The sequence below is a fragment of the Eleutherodactylus coqui genome, chromosome 6, assembly GCF_035609145.1.
Source record: "Eleutherodactylus coqui strain aEleCoq1 chromosome 6, aEleCoq1.hap1, whole genome shotgun sequence".
Lineage (NCBI taxonomy): Eukaryota > Metazoa > Chordata > Amphibia > Anura > Eleutherodactylidae > Eleutherodactylus > Eleutherodactylus coqui.
This window is the reverse complement of record NC_089842.1, coordinates 200,789,718-200,810,362: the sequence shown is the minus strand read 5'-3', so window position 1 is coordinate 200,810,362 and position 20,645 is coordinate 200,789,718. Positions and strand designations below refer to the sequence as shown.

At 41.9% G+C, this 20,645-nt stretch overlaps 1 protein-coding gene across 7 annotated transcripts in view; it reads left to right on the top strand.

The window, feature by feature from the left end:
- The window catches only part of MEIS2 (Meis homeobox 2), a 137,603-nt gene that overhangs the window by 109,805 nt on the left and 7,153 nt on the right, over nt 1-20,645 (top strand). For 4 of the 7 annotated variants that reach the window (XM_066608592.1, XM_066608593.1, XM_066608589.1 and 1 more), the window contains exons 10-12: nt 16,331-16,389; nt 18,289-18,399; nt 20,226-20,319. In XM_066608592.1, coding sequence (XP_066464689.1) covers nt 16,331-16,389; nt 18,289-18,399; nt 20,226-20,284 — 229 coding nt within the window. In that variant the 3' untranslated portion in view covers nt 20,285-20,319. The remainder of the gene's footprint in view (nt 1-16,330; nt 16,390-18,288; nt 18,400-20,225; nt 20,320-20,645) is intronic. The other 3 variants (XM_066608594.1, XM_066608595.1, XM_066608591.1) reach the window with 1 other exon arrangement.

Genomic DNA, 20,645 nt, shown 5'->3' with positions numbered 1-20,645 from the left:
TGCAGATGGAGTACATAATTCTTTAGCTATATGAATGACTTGCTGGTTCCCCTTAGGCAGACCCCCGCTAGGTCTATGTATGTTGTTATGAGAGGTCTTGAGTGGGACACAGGGGCTCTGAAGACTCGGGGCAGGTTGCTGTGATTTGCGTTTTGGCCCATCTTGACAACACGCGACCTGCTTTGATATTTCACAGCCAGCTTTAGAACGATACCTTTCTGTGTGGATTAGCCTTGACTGTAGGGCTGGATGAGAGAGACATAGGGAGGGGGGGAGGCAGAGAAGCTGCAGGATTTTCAGACAACGATCAGAGCCGCAAAGAAATGATATTGGATTTACTTATCAAAATACAGGCCCCGGTTTTTTATCACAGGCTTAATTTTGTTCCCGACATTCCGGGGTGATGTTCAGATTAATTGAAACGACAGTTCTCTTTCAGAATTCAGGGAGAGTATTTGCACGGATTTCAGTACTAATACAAACTTAATTACATGGGACTCTATTTTATCATTCTAATTCCATGTAGCCGGCTCTGTATTTACAAATGAGAAACCTTCGCCTTTTATTCACAGCTTCCCTTAATATATTTATCAAAGCAGGTTCATTTACAAAGTGCTCTATCTGTGGTGTGCAGGCAGGCAGACACCAACAAAGCCGTTAGCTTTATCAGGCTGAGCTCCTGATGAGCCACCCGCGGGTCAATTGATTTTCGTGGTTCTCTGATTCATTTTTCCCCCCCATTTTTTACGGATCACAATGAGAGACACGCTCGGAGAATTAGCTGGTTTGTCTGACTTATCAGTTGGGCAATTTTTTTTTTCACCGCCTTTTTTTTTTTTTTCCAAGCTACTTAAGTTGGCCACAGGAACTGCTGTTATCAGAGTTTAATGCACCCTATGGTGTGGATAGCATTTCAATTAAACCAGTAACCACAGCTTAGATGCAGCCGTTTCCATGCTGAGTGCAGTACAGAAAGTGATGTGCCTAGCTAGAGAGGCAGAAAATTGAGTTGCCTTGCTTCTGTCAACGTGATTAATGTAGAAATAAACTGCTAACCTAGAGAAGAGACTGATAACATAGTATGAGGATAAGCAGAGGCGCTTCTTTTGCCAACAGATCTATCTCTTTTTTTTGGGACTTGGGAATGCTCTATTAGGGTTTTTCGTTTTCTTGTCTTTTTTATTTCCTGTCTGGAAAATTTGACAATATAAAAATCCAATTTTCAATATAGGGAGATATAAAGAAGATTATGTGAATGTGATATGTGTGCTTTTATCAGAACATTTGTCAATCCAAATGGGAATGTTGGAAGTGTATTTTATCCTGTCGATATATATCACAGCAATTCATAATCACAGTGATATTACATTTATCATAGAGCCTTGTGGAAGAGTAAATGCTGGGCGCAGATAGTCAAGTGAAACTTTATAAATGTGATAGCTTCTCTAGCTTAGACAGCATCACGGGGGATTTTGTTGGACAGTTTGCTAAGATTAAACTGCAACCACTCGGCCAGTATTTTACATCAGGTTGTGCAGAACTAAGGCAGAAAGAATAAAGGTGGTGTTTTTCAGTGATTTTGCTGTATTTGGGGCAATAAACTGTAATTTGACTCCACTATGTGAATATACGCTTATGGAAAGACTTCTACTCGGTATTGAAGCAATTCGTGGTTTGGGCCAGTTTCAGATGAGTGTATTACAAGAGCATTTGTGTACCCATAATACAGACAAATGTCCCAGGCAGACCATGGGTCTACTCAACATCTCTACGATGCTGTGAATTTGGGTCAGTAGACCTGAGGTCAAGCTAGGGCACTCGTCTGTATTATGGGTGCACAAATGCCCCCGTAATACACTTGTTTGAAACTAGCCTTTGGCTTACAAATGCTGTTATAAAATACTGGAAAGTGACCTTGTGAAGACACTAGCCCATACCAAACCTATTCCAATCTGATGTGAGCATTTAGTAAAGAAGAAAACACAATACCGGAAGTATTAACTAGAGGGCTCTGTGACAGTGAATCCAGTGGAGAACGGAAAGTGTGCGCGCCACTCACCGGCTGGTGTTGAGCCGGAGCCGAGGAACAGCCTAAGCGGGAGCAGGGAGCTCCTGGGGGTTTTGCTATCCTGTCTCAGAGAAAATAGAATATCACCTTTGTACAATAGCCCAAGAGTGGGTAAATGGACTGTGTTTATGATGTGCAATGAGTTATGGCATTAGGCTGAATAGAGAGGGTCAAAGTTAATGTATAGTGAGTGACCAGATGGTCAGGGTTAATTTGGTGTACTGGTTCTTGTACAGTGTAAAGTGCTGTGAACCATTGCTGAGATTAATAAGACTAGCAGGTGGCCAGACTCTAAAGTTGTTCTGGATGTAAAGTGTGTTTTTGAGAGTGGCGCCAACCATCTTGAGTAGAGAAGATGGCGATCCTGAGTAGTGACTAACACATGTTCAATTTTCTGCCACACCACAGCGCTATGGGAAAATGGTGAAAAAAGTGTTTTTTTCAAGAACTGGGCCACTCCTGTCAATGGGTTGTATCAATACAGCTTTGCCCCATTCAAGTCACAGAGTTGAGCTGCCACATTGGGCAGTCTATGGGCAGGAGAGGTACTGTTTTTTGTTTTTTACACCCTTCTTCTAATCCTAGACAGTTTCTTTAATGCTGCACTTAGAATGTAGAACTTTTTTCACTTATTACCTTGTTATATGGGGCTCATTTATAGAAAAATAACTCTTATATCTGAACATATTTGTGGGGAAATGTCACAAAATTGCTCTGACATGTGACCCATGCATACAAATGTCTCCTAATGTACAGTATGTGTCACACTTATGACAGACCTTAGCAGCTGAAAATTTTCACTCCCAAAGCTTATATCGTATATATGTGTCTTTTTATTGCATTTAACCTCTGACAACATGTAGTTGTGGCTTGGACTTTTATCAAGCAAATAACTTCCCAGCATGCTTGTGGTCATTTGCTAATTAGTATATATAGTGAGCACACCCTCCATGAAAAAGGAGAGGATGTGCCAGTTTATGTAGTTACTACAAACTGTTAAAAACATACATATGTCACATTATGTGGCAAAATATATGCATGTCAGTGTTATATGCATGCGCAAACATATGAGTATTTAGCAAACAGTCACAAAGTCTGTTTGTCTTATTCGCTCCTTCACCTTTCAAGGTAAACAAGAGATTTGAAACTCTCCCTAAGTTGTGGTGATAAGATATCAGTGTCATTAGCAAAGAGCAAACTGAGGTTTAATTCTGGTTAAAGGTGACAGTCCCAGGAACTAAAACTGTGGAGCAGATTGGCAGGTAATCATCGCACTGAGATAATGGGCGATTAGAGGCCGGAAAAGAGTGTGAAAGGGTTACAGGTGAGTGCAAACTCAGATAAAGTCTCCCCCTTTTCTTGCTGCCACCACACGTTGATTTTTTTAAAGGAAGATTCTGGTGTACAAGTTGCATTTAGTTTAATGTAGAACAGTGTGGAGTAGATTCAGTTTATTTAAGTAGTTTGGAGAATATACATTGACTTTTACTAAAGTCTATTTGGTTAACAGAAGTGCTATAGGGGGAAGATAAGAAGCAATTTGTTTGATTGCTATACCTAAGACATAACAGTAATTGTTCACCGGTGATCACAACCATCAACAGCAACGTCCTTCCTATACTTGAATGCAGAACTATGGATATGGCTCTGACCTTGACGTCATTGGAGACCCCTTTAAACAGGGTCCATCTCAAGGTCCTTTATACTGTACCATCTTGTGTCTGTCATTAGTTGATGTGAATAACTCAGATTTTAACTTTTATTTTGGATAAAGTCCCAACCTTGTCAGTGTCTTCTACTAGTAATTTATGGTATCTTGTAGCAGTTACTCTATTGAGAGTTGACTTTACTCAAGTAATGGCCCTAGTCACACTGACAATGCATCCTACTGGGGCAATAATTGGGGGACCTATGGTATGATACTAAAACTATCAGTCCTAACTAATAGAACTTTACAATCTTTGGAACTTCATACCCAAAAGCTTATTGTGTGAAGAACTGGGAACAATGGCGACCCAACATCAGCAGAATGGAGTTTTCTTCTAAATACTAAGTGTTCGGTTTCACAAGATCTTCCTTCAAGTCCTCACATTTAACCAGTCTATGCTCTTAATATGAACTAAGACACAAAGTTCATTAGTTATATTACATTACAATGAAAAGGTGATTGTGCATACAAATCTACCAACTACATCTAAGGGTAGCCATACATATGAGATTGTTGTACGAGCATTCAGCCAACAGCTATCAGCTGTCTGTTATGATACCCCCATACATATGCTTGCTCCTCTTGGCTGAACATGCATGTGTTTTGAATGTAGAGAGGAAAGAAAGCCACTACCAGAATCTTCTGGCAGCAGCTTATCTCATTGAGAACAAAAGGATCAGGCAGCTGAAATCCAAATTCCGGATCCTTATCTCCCCAGACATCTGCCATCGGGGAAGAGTGTCAGGAGACCCTTACACATTAGATGATTATGCAGTTCTGCCAAAATTGTTGGGTTTGGCCAATATACATCTTACACATTGTATGCATAACCAGCCTTAATCTCCACAAGTAAGTGAGGCAGAATGACCTCAGTGTGTAGACTATAGAAGTTCCTTCTGGACCACAACTGGTAATCTGACCAATAACAGAAAGGTGTTTATTGCTTATCTGCATGGAGAGGATCAGTCATAGGTTGCTCCTCCGGGTGGTACCACTCCACTTGTCTAGAGTAGATAGTAGGACTCAACCGCTGGAGGGTACCAGTAAGGTTGCACTGGAACATTCCCGTACACTCCAGTGTGAAGGACATTAATGCCCTGGAATGATGTTCAAGCATCGTGTGAAAGGGTGACGCCAATGTTCACCCAGAGAATCCTGCTCTATAGCAACATCATACACAGACTCCGAGAAATACCTATGAAAATACATCTTTTTTTATCAGGAGATGAAAGGCAGAATGTATACAGGGAGGGGAGGTTAGAACCAGATGATTCCCTGTTTTACGAATAAGCAGCTTAATGCATCTTGGCACCCAGAGCCTGCCTCAGAATGCCTCGGGCTCTCTGTGAGCAGAATAGCAATTTTATTACTTTGTCATTAAACCAATTTCACAGCAGTATTGTTTGTTAATGAGCAGCGGCAAACGAGCGGAGATGTCACACACTGCAATAGCAGCGAGATTTGTGTCCCAGGCTTGGAGCAGAAAAAAATGGAAAAGGCCATAGTAATAAAAGTGAAAGAGAAAAAGAGAGAGAGCAAAAAGAGAGAAACGGAGAGAGAGAGAGGGGAAAATGCAGTTTAAGGTGGAAGGCGAAGTGTATAGGAAGCGGCGGATCTTGTGTTTATGAGGTAACTGTTCCTGTAAGGAATAAAGGTCTGTAAGGCAAGCAGTTAAAGTGAGGCCCATAAAATTAAAACCAAATTAAAGTACAGCACAGGATTACTCAGCCTAGTTATAAGTGAAAACAATCCAACTCCTTCACTGCCATTGGCTTGAATGTATCCGAGATCACCAAGGGTTAACGCAATGGATCCATTAGCAACACATCTGACCTTTAAGTTACTAAAATATTATAGTTGTTTTAAGATTTCATTGCTCTCTTCGGCTCCTATTGAACTGATGAACTATCTTATTAGACTCGGGCTGAATTTTAATAGGTCCCTGTTCATATTTACTGCCCACACATAAAGATAGGACGCCCCTTTGCAGAAATCACACAGGTGGGCATAGAGGGTTGTCTGATGACATTTCCCTATGCTGATCAGCATGTCCTGTACAAGAATAGAAGAAGCTGCCCACGCTGCTGGAAACTCTGGCCTCTTTACAGTTATCACATATTCTTTATTTCAAGGTTAAGACCCTGCAGAGAAACCACGGTCCCTGGGACCTGGCACCATTGTCCAGCTGGTACTAAGCCAGACTAATCGATTCACTTGAACGTTTCCACTTTTATTTAATGTGCTTTCTGGATCTGCCCCTTACCGTTTGTGCAGGACATTAGGAAGTGCTGACCACTATTCGGCCCTTTAACCCCTTGTTAATATGTTGCAATTACAGGTTATTCTAATTGTCTGCCATTTATCCTGACTTGTGCAATCTCCTGCCCACACAGCAATACACAAAATAAAGAATAATCTTCCTTTGTGCTTAGAGGCTTGACTTCAAGTAGATGGAGTACAATACTGTCTTGCAGTCTGTCAGATTGCTGATCCTCTTCTGCAGAATATTTCTGTAAGGTGCATCTAAAGACACGGAAAATTCTGCACCAAAACCTGGGTTATGGAGCAGAAATCTGCAGCAGCAGATTAAGCTGCATCTTTAGGCTAGTTTCACACGAGCGTTTTATCGCAGCTATTTTGCCGCGATAAAATGCCGTCTGCAAATCTCGACCATCTAAAGCATTGGATTCCAATGCATTTGTTCATACTGACGATTTCCCGGCGGGTAAAATCAGCTGGCCGGAAAAGATAGTGCATACGGTGCACATTCTGGCCAGCCGCTTTTACACGCGACCGGAAAAGATAGGGCTATCTTTTGCCGGAATACGCCGGCCGTTCCTATAGACTCCTATAGGAGCCTATAAGAGCCATCAGAAAAAAGGAGGGCAAGTTTAGCATCACCTCTCGTTGCTAAAGTCCCTCCCCCTCCCCTTGCTGAAAGCTCCCATTGACTAGGGCGGAGATGGAGTTTAGCGCACTAGATCTGCTAAGCTCCCGTCCACTCCCTTTGCAGCCGGCAAGGGGCAGAGAGGGGGATGGAAGGTGGAAGGAGCTTAGCAGAGCTTAACTCTTTCCCCCTGGCCAACGGTATTCTGGGCTGCAGCATATATGTGCCGCAGATTGGGCCGTCTGAATGGGCGAGAAAATGGGAGATGCAGCCGCGACTTGGTCATGCGATTTTCGGCCACATGCAGGTGGCCAGAAATCGCAGTGCCTGTGTGAAAGACGCCTTAGGTGGATCTTGCGGAAATAGTCTGCACATGTGAAAGGTTCCTGACCAGACTATTAGGGACCTTTCACACAGGCCAGAACTAGGACACAGAATTCTGCGCCAGAATGCGCAGGTCTAATTGCAGATTTTGATGCGGAATTGCAGGCAGGTTTTAAGCTATTTTCAACTCTGCATCCAAATCCGCAGGTAGCATGTGTGTTCAATAGGTAGCCTGAGGATTTTACTGCAGAATATACCTTCGCCTTGCGGTTCCTAATTCCAGCCCATGTGAAAGGTCCCTTGGTTTCAGAATTGTTAGTCATTAGACTTATTTGGCCCACAAGACAAAAACAGATCATGAAATTTGACAATGAATGAATGTTCTGGTTGCCCAATGACACACCATCATTGTTAGCTATGCTTGAAATCTTGGTCCATTATGGTTGATGAAAGATCTTTCTTTATAGGAACGTTCCCAGAGAGACTGTTCAGTCAACCGCCCAGTGTCATTGAACATTGATGGCCTGTTTGAATGACTCTCAACAGATGATTGTGTAGTCAATAATTGCTTAACCACCAACTTACTTTTATCAAATATGTATGGCTACCACTGGCGTAAATATAGGGGATGCAGTTGCACCCGGGCTCAGGAGTCTTAGGGGGCCCATAAGGCGTCTGTTCTCCATATAGGGAGACCAGTACTATGAATAAAGCATTATACTTGGGGGACCTGTTATAGGTTTTGCATTGGGGCCCAGAAGCTTCAAGTTACACCTCTGCGTTAAAGGGTTAAGAGAAGTTGGGGGGCTCCAAGATAAACTTTTTCACCTGGGCCCATGAGCCTTTCGCTATGCCCCTGATGGCTACCATCAGAGATCTCTGTATCCCACCACCAAAGTAAGGTTCCATTGAGGGACATCCAGCCCTAGCTCACATAGATAAGTGACCCTTTCTAGAATAGCATCATAAAGAAATAGTTCAGAAAAGTTACAGGCTCTTGTTGAATATTAGAATTCACTTTACCAATAGCAAGAGTCTAGATTGATTACATATGCTAATAGAAAAATAGAAAAGAGGACCCGGAGTAGCAAATGCAGGGCGAGGACATGTCTGCAGACAGAGTGTCCAGGTGAAGCTCCAGTGACCTGGCTGTAGCTTCTACACTCCCATATGCGCTGACATCCTGAACACACAGGTGTGTTTATGCCCCAGGCATGCTGGCCACAGTCCATTCCATTTACTAGAACTGAATTAAACAGCAAGTAGTATGTTGAACAGAGAGAGAGAGAGAGCAAGCACAAGGGGGAAAGCAGGAGCATCAAAGGATATGCCTGCGAGCTTTGTTAAGGCCAAGAAAAACCCTGTTTCAGTTGTCAGAGCTTGTTGATGTTGTAAAGAACGGTGCATTTTCCCTACCTCTCTCTTCCCTTCTCTCTGCAATATGTGGTTCTGCCTTAGGACAGAAAGTAAAACAGAACGGATGAACAGAGTTCCACTCCATAAATCAGCCGTTCCTCTATCCCAGATCAAAGCACTGACATGCTCCCTTCCAGCCTACTTGTCCACTTCTGCATCTTGATGGACAGGTAACATCTGGCCCAGAGATCTCTCCCAGAGACCTCGGAAATATCTTCCTCACAGCTAATCAAGGGTATAAAAAGGCTGAGGACATGCACACTCACCTTCATCTCTTCAAAGCTTGCACCCTGTAATTGCTCCGTTTCCATGGGCATTTTTTTTTTTCTTTTGCTCTTTCCGTTAACAGAAATGCGCTATCAATCAGTTCACCAAAATTTCCATTTTTAGATGGTTCCAGGATATTGAAAGGGACTATATATACATAAAAATACAATACAAAATCAATATTCAATCATTAGTATATATATAATTTTCAATCTGAGTTTTAAGGATTGCCCTGTGACTATTTTTGTCATTGGTATCGTTACTCTTTTCCCCGTTAGTCATTACTGGCAATTCATTGATCATGATTATTGTGCATCACATGTTTCTATATAGATTTTTCCTAGCTTGGTAACCAGGGGCAATATGTCAATACAGTAACACTTGCTCCAAAATAAGTTCCAGCCAGTGATTGTTTCAAGGCCCATCCATCAATCAGTGTTGCAAGAGGGCCAGTTGTATGCAAATCAGATTCATATGCAAACTATCAGGAATGATGGAGCCAGGACTTGCTATCTTCTCCTCCATGGGTACGAATCTTATGCAAAACCCTCAATAAATGCAGCAACAAGAACCATCTGCCTCCCCAGAGCCACCTGGGAAGTAGCACCCAGGAGAAATCATAGAAATTGAAATCTAATAATACAGGTGCATAGATTACTCTTCCACTTGCTCTCAGATAATACTCTATTAACATAGCGTTGATGACCATTTAGAAAATATGAAAAAAACCTAAAGGCAGCTTGTCTTCAGAATTTCCTTGTCGATACGACGGAGATATAATTTTACCCTTATAGACTGATTGAGAGTTTTGTATCAATGCAATTACATCAGTTTTCTTGTGTAAGTGTATTGAAAAGATGAGGTTCGGTTTGATAAGATATGTAAGAAGAGCCTCCCACACGTTTCCCTGAAGTAATGAAGTTTGATGCTTCAGTAAAAAAAAGTGCAAAATATCTGATTTACTAAGAGAGATATTCTATGGTCATATAAGAACACAAGGCAGTATAAAGTATATTTACTTAATTTATAGTAGCACATGATCTAAGTTGCAGTGCAGTACGTGCTGTACCCCAACAGGACATGCACGATTGAACAGAAAGGTGAACATTTTCTTAGTCAGAATTTGGTCAGGTTGCAATATATTGTAGCATCTTGGCATTGGCGGTACATAGTTTCTTGGTATACGTTGATTTACATTACTTAGTTTCAATATGTTATGTACTGTATGTCTATGCATTAGACCCTCACACTACCTCTAATATATTGTACAATCAGCACGTTACATTTATGATATTATTGTGGCAGATCTGCAGGGGGTGGACAAAAATATGGAAACACCTACGAAACGCATGGCATATTATTCATTAGCACTGAGCTGCCTTATTGACACCTGCTTGGCTGAGAGCTTTCCCACTAAATTTGTGTTTACTTCACCTCTTGCCCTGCTCTGGGTGGTTTTGGGGGCCAGCTGGTAACAGCAGCTGAGTGGATCAAACCCCTGACCAATGGAACCTTGTTGCTTAGGCAGATTTTCACTTCTGCCCGGTAGCATCTGTGTCATATATCCTCCACTTAAAATTGGTCTCTACATGTCTTATTGAAATATGATTTATAATCTCATGTAACTTAAGGCATTTAGTAAAGTGTTTCCATATTTTGTCCACCACCTGTATGTAGTGTAGTTGTCCCTCAAGTTACAAAATGAATTCATTCCAACATGACCGTTATAAGTGGAAAGCATTGTGAGACCATAACTCTATGAAAAGCTATTAATGGGTTCTGAAACTACAAGAATGTCAACCCGAAAAAAGAAAAAAATGGGTTAAAGGGCTTTCCCAGGACTCCAATATTGTCAATTGTCCTCAGGATACGTCATTAATAGATCATTGGGGTCCGCCGCTCAGATTCCCCACCAATCATTTGTTTGAAGAGACCACAGCACTTGAGTGAGCACCACAGTCTCTTCTCAGGCCAGTGATGTCACATTCCTTTCTCTTGTGGCCTGAGAGCAGGTCAGTACCATTCAAGGGAATAGAATTGAGTTGCTATACCAGGCACTGCTGCTATGAAATGTAAGGCAGTGTGCCTGTCACGTAGTGAAGAGACCACAGCACTTACCCAAGCACTGTAGCCACTTCAAACTGCTGATAGGTGGGGGTCCTGAGTGACCGATCCCAACCAATCAGATATTCTTGACTTATCCTATGGGTAAGTGATCAATAAAAGTCCAGGAGTCCTGGAAAAGCCCTTTAAAGAACATTAAGCAGGTAAATAATACAGATAAAACAAAACGACCTTACATAAATTAGTCAGAAAGAGCTGCTGGAAGGTGTAAATAACTTTCTTTGTTGAGGACAGAAGCTTCTTCAGAGTAATGTACTGTAAACAGTATACCAGAATAATAAGGACTTGTTCACACCATGCTAAAAACTATGCCCCGGGGTTCCATCGAAATTCCTGAAAACAGGATTCAGGCCATGGGGACACCCTAGGACAGAACCATAAGTCTTCGTTGTTCGAACAGAAAACAATAAGATATCCGTTTGAGCAGTTTTCCATTCATTTATGGCATTTGGGGTCTTCGTTTGAGCGAGGAAGGTCTATGGTTTCGTTCTGAAGATTCATACAGAACCCTGGGATGTATTTGTGTGCTCAGCATAGTGTTAAGAGGGGCTGTAAGCTGAGATGCAAGGCGATAGGGTCGGTGTCAGCTGATCAGGAGTCCTGTCTGACAGAGTCTGAACCTGGAAGCAGGGGCCTGCCTGATAACAATGGTGTTTCCATCTCCTTCCATCGTGGCGGCTGCTCATCTGCCAGATCACGCTTGTCTCTTGACCACCAGAGTTACTGTCACAGTTCGTGCATCCCGCCAGGCCACTTTTCAGTTATCGTCCTGGCTGCTCCATAGCTGTTTTGAAATTCTGGAACCTTTATTGCACACAGATGTCACTCTAGCTTTGATGGCTTCGTGTGTTGGAGGGAGATTTCTGCTGTACCATCAACAATTCCTCATCTCCTGCCTTGCAGAGGCTTTGCAAACTTTTTCTCACTCTGAGCCCTTGCTCTCTTCACTTTCACTTCCTCTCACCTACAAATAGTGGAAACCACCCTTTAATACTCAATGAGTCAATGGAGGTACATGTACAAAGTGCCACTTGCAGGTTCTCCCTCTCAGCACATAGAGGGCACAAGAACTTAAACATTAAAAAACATTTTAATAAACAAGAATAAGGTTTTTTCACATCTGTGTTGGAACCTCCAATTGAAAGTTCCTTCGCAGATCAAGCATAAAATACCGGAAGAAGAAGTGCTGCATGCAGTCCTTTTTCTTCCGGCAAAAAGCCTGACAGCTGAGCAGAAAGTGAATGGACCACATTATAGTCAATGGGATCCTCTTGGTGCTGTTCAACCAGGGGATTCCTCTTTCCTGTTCGCAGAATGGAATCCTTCAGCGCAGATGTGAAACCACTCTAACTATGGCAATCATCATCTTTAACTAACAGGCCCTAACTGATACCTCTCTACAGTGTAAACAGGCCCCTAAGGCCCATTGTCCCTGTACAGATCAGATTTGGCATGTGGGGAGCCCGCAGTAGAATCTGGCCCTGTCCATGGACACTGCTTACCTGTCCGGGTCTTCTATTTCCTGGTCAGTGGATGTGTGTGAAAGCGCCAGCTAGTGCCCTGCCTTCTGTGTACATTTCTTTATTTTTTGAACTCCAGCTTTCCCGTGGAATTCGCGGCCCATCTACAATTCAATTGTGGATGGGCCGCAGATTGGACGGCTTCCATTGACTTCAATGGAAGCCATTCGTGTGGGGCTCCGCAATAAAATGGAACATGCTGTGAATTGTTTTCTGGACTAAAAGGTCCGCAAAACAAATCTGCATGCTTTAATTCATGTGCGAATAGCCCATGCTTCCCTATGGGCGGCTTGATTTGTGCAAATCCGATCTGCTTGTGGACAATTGGTCAAAATGGAATCACCCTCATCTGATGCCAAAGCAGCAGCTCATCATGATATATGCCAACAGCCATACAAGACAAGAAGTACTACACTGTACTGCTAGACAGTCAATCAGTGCATATACTTTAGCAATAGAGGTGTTTTACTAATGAAATGCCCCTCCTGATTGGTTGGTTCTTCTAGTCAATTACACATGCCGTAGACCGGGATTGTCTGTGACATTGTATATTGAATACGGTATCAAGTTACAATGGCCATAGAAAATATTGTATTCTGAGGCCAATGTATCTTGAGGGACCCCTGTACTTGTACATTGCAAATATTAGTGAAATTGTCCAACTAATTTTGGACCTGTTTAGCCCCTTGTGTCAGACATCATCTGATTCCAGTACATAGCCGTTGTATATTTCTTCTCTAACATACCTGAATTGGAGCCATCTTGATTCTATTCTTCTGAACCCTCAAGGGTTTATTTTGTACAGACAAATATTAAACGCAAATAAGACATAATCTATAATGCACATCTACAACTCGCTTAAAAGCAAACAAGAAGCGTTACACGAACCATATTAAACATCCATTGGTGTCTACTAGGTTTACGCTACCTTGTAAACAAGATCCAGGCTAAAAGGCGAGAGCGCGGGCTCCGTGCTACAGGAGAAGGTCTCATGATCTTGGCCCCATACTCAGGCACACATGGCGGAGGGCAATCAGTGGAGGGCTCCAAGTTTACTAAACATTTCTGTGTAGTATCCAAAGAAATGACCCCTGTTTGAACCTTCAACCTTCCATTTAATGACTTGTTTGAAGACAGGCTTGAGTGCCGAGCTGGAGGTGTGCTGGGGGTGGGGATCCATAATGGTTTGCAGGCCTCAGAGGGTCTTTGTTGGTGGATAAAGAGGCTCTTGCTACATATCTACATTTTCAGTGGCGCTGATGTTAACTCCCCGTGCCCAGTTTATGGAACCTCTATGGACAATGTACTTGCATTTCTATACGTTGAAAAATATGTATGAATATCGAAATGTCAGATATAGGCTTTTTAGAAATAAAACTGACAACCTTAGTGTTTTGTGATGATAAAACGTCAAAACCATGTTGTGCTATTACCTCTTTCTTGGACTCAAGTACGGATTAGCCATTCATGTAGGCGTGATTCTGTCCCACGGTGACAGCCGAATGATCCATTACAGTACTATCATTCGCCGGTGTCATGAAGACACCCAGGTACAGTAATAGTATGTGCGCCCTGGAAGAGCAAGGCAACCATGTTTTTAATCCATAGGAGGTGTGGAGCATGGACTAAGGGGGTCTGCATTATACTAGTAACTTTTATTTGTTTAACTCAAAACACAGAGGATTAATGGCAACAATTACCAGTTAAGGTAACATGAAAAATTGCAGGCACTCATTCTGGGATTACCATCTAAATTAAATCCAGCCTTAACGGCCCAGTGACTTATGGCTTTGCATGTCCTTGTCAAATGGGGGACCATTACTACCTACTTTTAGGGAAAGGGCGGAGGGAAAGTCCCCCACGTTTTTAATACTAAACACATGTCAGAATAAAGGATACACACCCTGCTCCCCTCACACCCGCCTTGGTAAACAGAAATGGTGCATGCCAGCCCCCTGGGTCCAGGTTTATGCTCTGCCTTGGGCGCCTTTAACCCTTCACTGTCTAACAGCTGATAAATCTGTCATTCTCTCCTTCTACACATTCCTAATAGACCCTTTTGTTTAGTCCTAAATCCGTACTTCAGTTTCAGTCCTTGGTTGGACAACCTGCAGTTTCTAGGTTAGGTTTATTCACCTGAGATGATGTTTTTATGAAGCTGATCTATCTGAATTGTGCGGCTGCCTACTTACGTAGGTCCTGGATCTTTGCCAGTCTCTGCTTGTTGCTCATGTGTTCGGATTGCCTTCCGATCTCATGGATTCGTCTGCCTACAGTTCTGTAGAGCAGGATGTCTGATGATGTTTTTAGGACCTATGAGGACCACTCAGAGTCCGGGTGTCATCTCAAGAGGGGTTCCCTTGTCTTCAAGTTCCTGCACTTGCAGCTCTTTACTCGTTTTAGGCAAAAATGCATCTCGTGATGAACATTTATATTTCTGCAAACATTTATATACAGTAGTGTGCAAAAGTTTTAGGCTGCAAAAAATGCTGCAAAGTAAGAAGGCTTTCAAAAATAGAAGTGTTAATAGTTTATGTTTTGTCAATTAACTAAATGCAAATTAAATGAACAAAAGAGAAATCTAAATCAAATAATAATTTGAAGTGACCACTGTTTGCATTCAAAGCAGCATCAATTCTTCTAGGTACACTTGCACACGGTTTGTGAAGGAACTCATTGGAAGATTGCTGCAGACATCTTGCAGAACTAACCACAGATCTTTTGTGGATGTCGGCTTGCTCAAATCCTTCTGTCTCTTCATGTAATCCCAGACAGACTGGATGATGTGAGATCAGGTCTCTGTGGGGCCATATGATCACTTTCAGGACTCCTTGTTCTTCTTGAAGGAGGCTTCCACAGACTTTAGCATTGTCATAGTGTCAACTCCAACCAGAACACCATATAGAGTTAGTATGTTTATGCATCCTATACATGTGACTATCCTCTTGGAGATCAAAACTAGAACCCCCTATGAAAGTCCCTTCTTCTGCTTTTTGTTGGGAGGCAATATGGAGTGTGTTGGCACCATCAGCTCCATCAAGAAGGAATCGAAGGACTGAACATTTAGAGTTTCGATTCCAGCACATTACTTAATTTAGGCTCAACTGCAATCCTTGAATTTCCCTCGTCCTTAAGCATTTTGTTAATTTCCAAAGCATAAACTGTTAGACGTTCAAATTGCTTTGTAAATCACTAGCATAGTCCTTAAAGCACTGGCAGCCTACAGTATGCCACACTAAGCATGAGCCAGCAATTGCTCAAATAATTTTTACTGGCAATGCTGTCATGGCCATACATCAATATTTTAATATTCATTGCCAGCAAAATATGCCAAGGTTATAAAACATTGTGTAGCTCAGGGCTACCAATCAACACCAGAAATCAACCCAAGTTGGCACTGACCTGTATATGACCCCCAGCTTTAAAAGTTTGGGTCAGCAGGAGGTGGTGGGTATTGGGCAGTAGGGGAGGGGGTCTTACTCCTGGAGCTCTACAGCTCTGTAAGGCTGGCAATAAAACATGAGACAGTTTAATGGATGTCTCTGCTGACCCCGCTGAAGCCACGTGAAAACAAAAAGCCTGGACCTCATTTAGGGTGGACTAGGTGGGGAGTGGGCTTATGCAGAGAGATCAGAAAGCATGGGACTAGGGGCTGCACATTGGAAAATAAGAAACATCTTTGCTGGGACCTTGGATATATTGTTGCAGAACGAACCTAAGGAATTGCAATTTCTTATTGAGTTTCTTGATGTTTCAGAAGTTAAGCAGGTGTTTAAAAAAAATCTAAAAACGCTCAATGAGCAGCACGTTCACTTAAGTAGCCCATGCTCTTCTAATTACCCCTTCCCTTTCACCGTTCCTCATTGCTCCGTAGGTTTTATACCGCTGCTGATCCATGAAGAACTTCTAAATACAGTTCATCATTTTAGCATCATGTATTTTCCCATTGATTCAGCTTTGATGAATACTGTGACAATTTGCGCAGATTAACAAGGACATCCTCTCCTGTGTTACAGGTTCATTAATGCCAGAAGACGAATAGTCCAGCCGATGATTGACCAGTCTAATCGAGCAGGTAAGGTGCCAAGTTCCTATCTCCCGGGTGACACTGAATGGGTTAAGCTTCTATCAGAACCTTCCAGCAGTCAAAAGGTTTATGAAACAGAGAGGGGTTCAATAGGTAGTAAATAAAATGCCACAGCAAGACATTCTGTGAGACAGTAGGGACAAGAAGAGGGGGCAATCTCACCCGCTTTAAGGCTCAGCATCCCACCATAGGGAGCAGCTAATTGGTGCTAATTGGAGATTTCCAGCATGCTCTCAATTCACTTGCATCCCCTCCTCCTCACAGACCGTTAATTGGCGCAAAGTACTGGGCCACTAAGAAACACTTTAACCCTTATAATGCTGGAGCAGGTGCTTTCACCGTGGAAGGGTTAAATTACTCATTGCTTCTGCCCAGTGCCATCTAACAGCTCTTGGCAGTATAAGGAAGTCTTTCCCATATGCAGCCTATTGTGTGCATTCATTGACTGTCTATTCACACACAACTGGCTGGAATTGCATTATACCACAGGCTTTTTTAGGTGTAGACTGAGAATGTGTGTGGGGCAATTGTAAAAGGGGGGTAACGTTCTTTTGGATGCAATTCGCCCATTATAAATGGCACCAAACTAATTGAATGACTAGAGTTACAATGAAATTTGTAATTAATACACATTCAATCAACTTTTCCTTCCAGTTGATATAAATTCGAATTGTATTATTGCACTTACCTCACGTCTGCCATCATAAACCTTTATCTTATGTTAGAAACTTCTGTCACTTAAAATCAGCTAAATGTTCATTTATTTCAATGAGGGAGGGGTAAGCTGCTGCCAGACACCTCTGGTGCCACTTATTTGGGGAGGAAATCACCCAAAAAATGTCAGACAGCCAGACCCATTCTCTGTTACTAATGTCTGGAGGAGTCTGCTGGCGCCCACAGATATTGGATTGTTGGCAACAGAGGGATCTGCCAACAAAAAGCTCATGTCCGCGGTCAGCATCAGAATGTTCCTAGTCAAGTGATTTTTTTTTTTAGGAACCCTAAAATTACCTAGATAATTAGTGACATACTGCTATTTCTATGCCATGGTCCAGCAGCAATGGCCATTAGCAGAGGACAAATACCAGTAAATGCAAGCCAACAAATTTTGCTGGGTTAAAGGGATTCTGTCACCCAGTCCATGAAGTTTGACTCAGAACTCAGCTCCGAGTCACAGGGGCCGGCCGGCCATGCTGGCTTCTTCTCATCCGTATCATACAGACTGACAGCTCTTTCCCCTTTTATATATACAGTAGTGAAAAAGCTGTCATTCGGCATGCTGCAGGTGGGAAGAAGCTGGCACGGCCCGCCTCTATGACTTGGAACTCAGAGTTGAGTCAAACTTCATGAACCTGGGGACAGAATCTCTTTAAATCCCCCTTGCCCTTTTTCTGCCCTCAGCCCAGCACCAGCTCATCCTTGAGTTTAAGACAAGAATAATCTGAGACTGACTGGTTGCCATGGACATGCTGTCTGACAATCTCCCATGAAAGACTGTAGCTATTAGGTTGTATCCCTAGCAACCAGACTGTATGTAATGATTCAACATAACATTCCCAGGAGGATAGCATCTTGGCAGCAGTCCAACTGTGATATTCCCCTTCTCAGATGGGCTTCTAAAAAAATTGGTTTGGATATTGTGTCATTGGGGACGATCACCACAAAAATGCTGAAGTGGGGAATAAAGACGAGAGAATAGTTTTCTTATTGCAGACATTAGGATATATGCATGTATATCACATATTCACATAGCATAGGCACTTGTCTTGCTTGTCATGTTTCTGTTGGTTTGAAGTATGTGTTTCAGTCCTAAAACTGGAACCTTTGCTGATATTTCGGTATGTCTTCTCTTTCTCCTTCCCTGTGTCCACGTTTGACCACAATCAGGTTTTCTTCTTGATCCTTCAGTGAGCCAAGGAGCAGCGTATAGTCCAGAGGGGCAGCCTATGGGAAGCTTTGTATTGGACGGGCAGCAACATATGGGCATCCGACCTGCAGGTGAGATATGATTCTTCTATTTCTTCTACTGGCTCACATTTAGAGCCTCATGATGATGTACCATTGACTTAACAGAGGAAACTGTGTAGCCCGCAGGTCCTATAAACTACAACAATGTCTGTTGAAAAAATATATAAAAAATTGTATAAAAGTTAATGTTGCTCATTTATGACAAAAAGCTGTGGCGTCATCCATATAACATCCCGGCAGGTTACTGGTTCCTTTTTCTGACCTGCACATTATGACTGTTCGTTGAAGTTGGTTGGTTGTCATCACTTAACTTTTTGTGACTCGGTTTCCCAGTCACATCTTTTCTTGCATTATCTCTCTGAAAAGATGACATTTCATTTGTTACTCTTGGCAATGTTGAGTCTTTTTAATCTTTATAAATTAATAATAAGCTGCTAAGAAAGCCATGAAAAGTGTCAAGAATAGGTGCAAAATGTGAATACATAAATGTGTATATATATAATTATATCTCAAATTGAAAAAATATTTCAAACTCATCATTCCCTGTGTAATATATACATACTCTGTTATAGATGTATGTATGTGTACATCCTTGATTGCACAGCGCCCCCTAAAGCCTTTAGCTAACTTTTTCAATGGCATTCTCTTTTCACCCTTGTGCTACATTGAAAACTCCCGGTAGTTTGTATATATGGACTTATTTCACCCATCTGACATGTAGAAGAATTTAAAGGAACGCAGAATATAAAGTAATGTTTTATTATATGTTTTGTACTTTCAATAATCTAAAATATTATCTTTCTATATCCTACATGACAATCTTATAACTATTATGCCAGTGGATCCTATTTTTTTCCATGGTTTTACTCTTATGAGCATTATGTATCACTTGGAGGTTGCTGTCATTGTCCGACCTGCACTTAAAAATGGCAAGTAAAGCGTGTTTTCACACAGGTGTTTTTTCAGAATAGTTTTTGTGCCAGTTTTTCATGCAGTATTCTTTACCAAAGCCAGAAGTAGATTTAACATAATGTGTAAGGCTGAAAAGAAAAACAAATGTCCATTTAGCTCAGCCTATTATGTCTCAATGTTGAAGGCAAAAACCTTGATGAGGTAGAAGCCAATTTTCCTCATTTTAGGGGAAAAAATTCCTTCCCAAGTGTGGCAGTCAGAATAATCCATGGATCACCCACCGACCCTTCTGCATAATTAGTGACTATGACACCTAATATTTCTACACTCAAGAAAGGTTTCCAGGTTGCTCTTGTACTCTTTTATCAAGTTTGCCATCACCACATCCTCAGGCAGAGAGTTCCATAGTCTTACTGCTCTTACAGTAAAGAACCTCCTTCTATGTTGGTGTAGGAACCTTCTTTGTCTCTAGACATAGAAGGCGCCCCCTTGTTACAGTCACAGTCCTGGGTATAAATAGATGATGGGAGAGATCTCTGTATCCTCCCCTGATATATTATACATAGTTATTAGGTCGCCCTTCAGCCGTCTTTTTTCTAAACTAAATAACCCCAATTATGATAACCTCTCTGGGTATTGTAGATAGGAAGGAATGGAAAATATAAAGGAAGGACTTATACTTCTTCCTGATAGATCTACTTTTGGCTTTGGCTTGAAAAACTGCATGAAGAACTGTTGCCTTTTTCCTTGATAAAACCCTGTGTGTAACCAGCCAAACCTTTACTGCAGGTAGTACCTCTGTTTTTTCTTTGCATCAGTGTGTAAGCAATGTTCATGTAGTATTGAAGACAGACATGGAATAATCTAATTGACTGATGGAGCTACTCCCTGTTTCCTACATGTTACTATAATGTCTTTTTCTGTTTGTGTTTTCTGCTCTACAGGACCTATGAGTGGAATGGGGATGAATATGGGCATGGATGGGCAGTGGCACTATATGTAATCATCAAATTGCAGAGCAATCACAAACAAGGGGAAGTAAGTATCTTCAGGTTGATGAGTCTTCCAGTCACATAATGCTTAGCATTTTTATGGCAATGAATTCCGAGTTATAGGTACATCACCAAATTTACCAGCTCATTCAGAACATTGAATCTTGAATCAAATGTTTCTTCTCGGGATGAGATCGCAGCCGAAGTGTTACAGAATTTATGCTGCAAAAAGTGAGCTGAAATTCTGCAACAAAGTACAATAGAATGTAAATTATTTACGTTTTAACAAACCTCATTCACTCACTGTAGAAGAAATTCACAGGGCAAAATAGTCGTGCTGCAGATTTCCAAATCCCCAGAATGCTTTATATG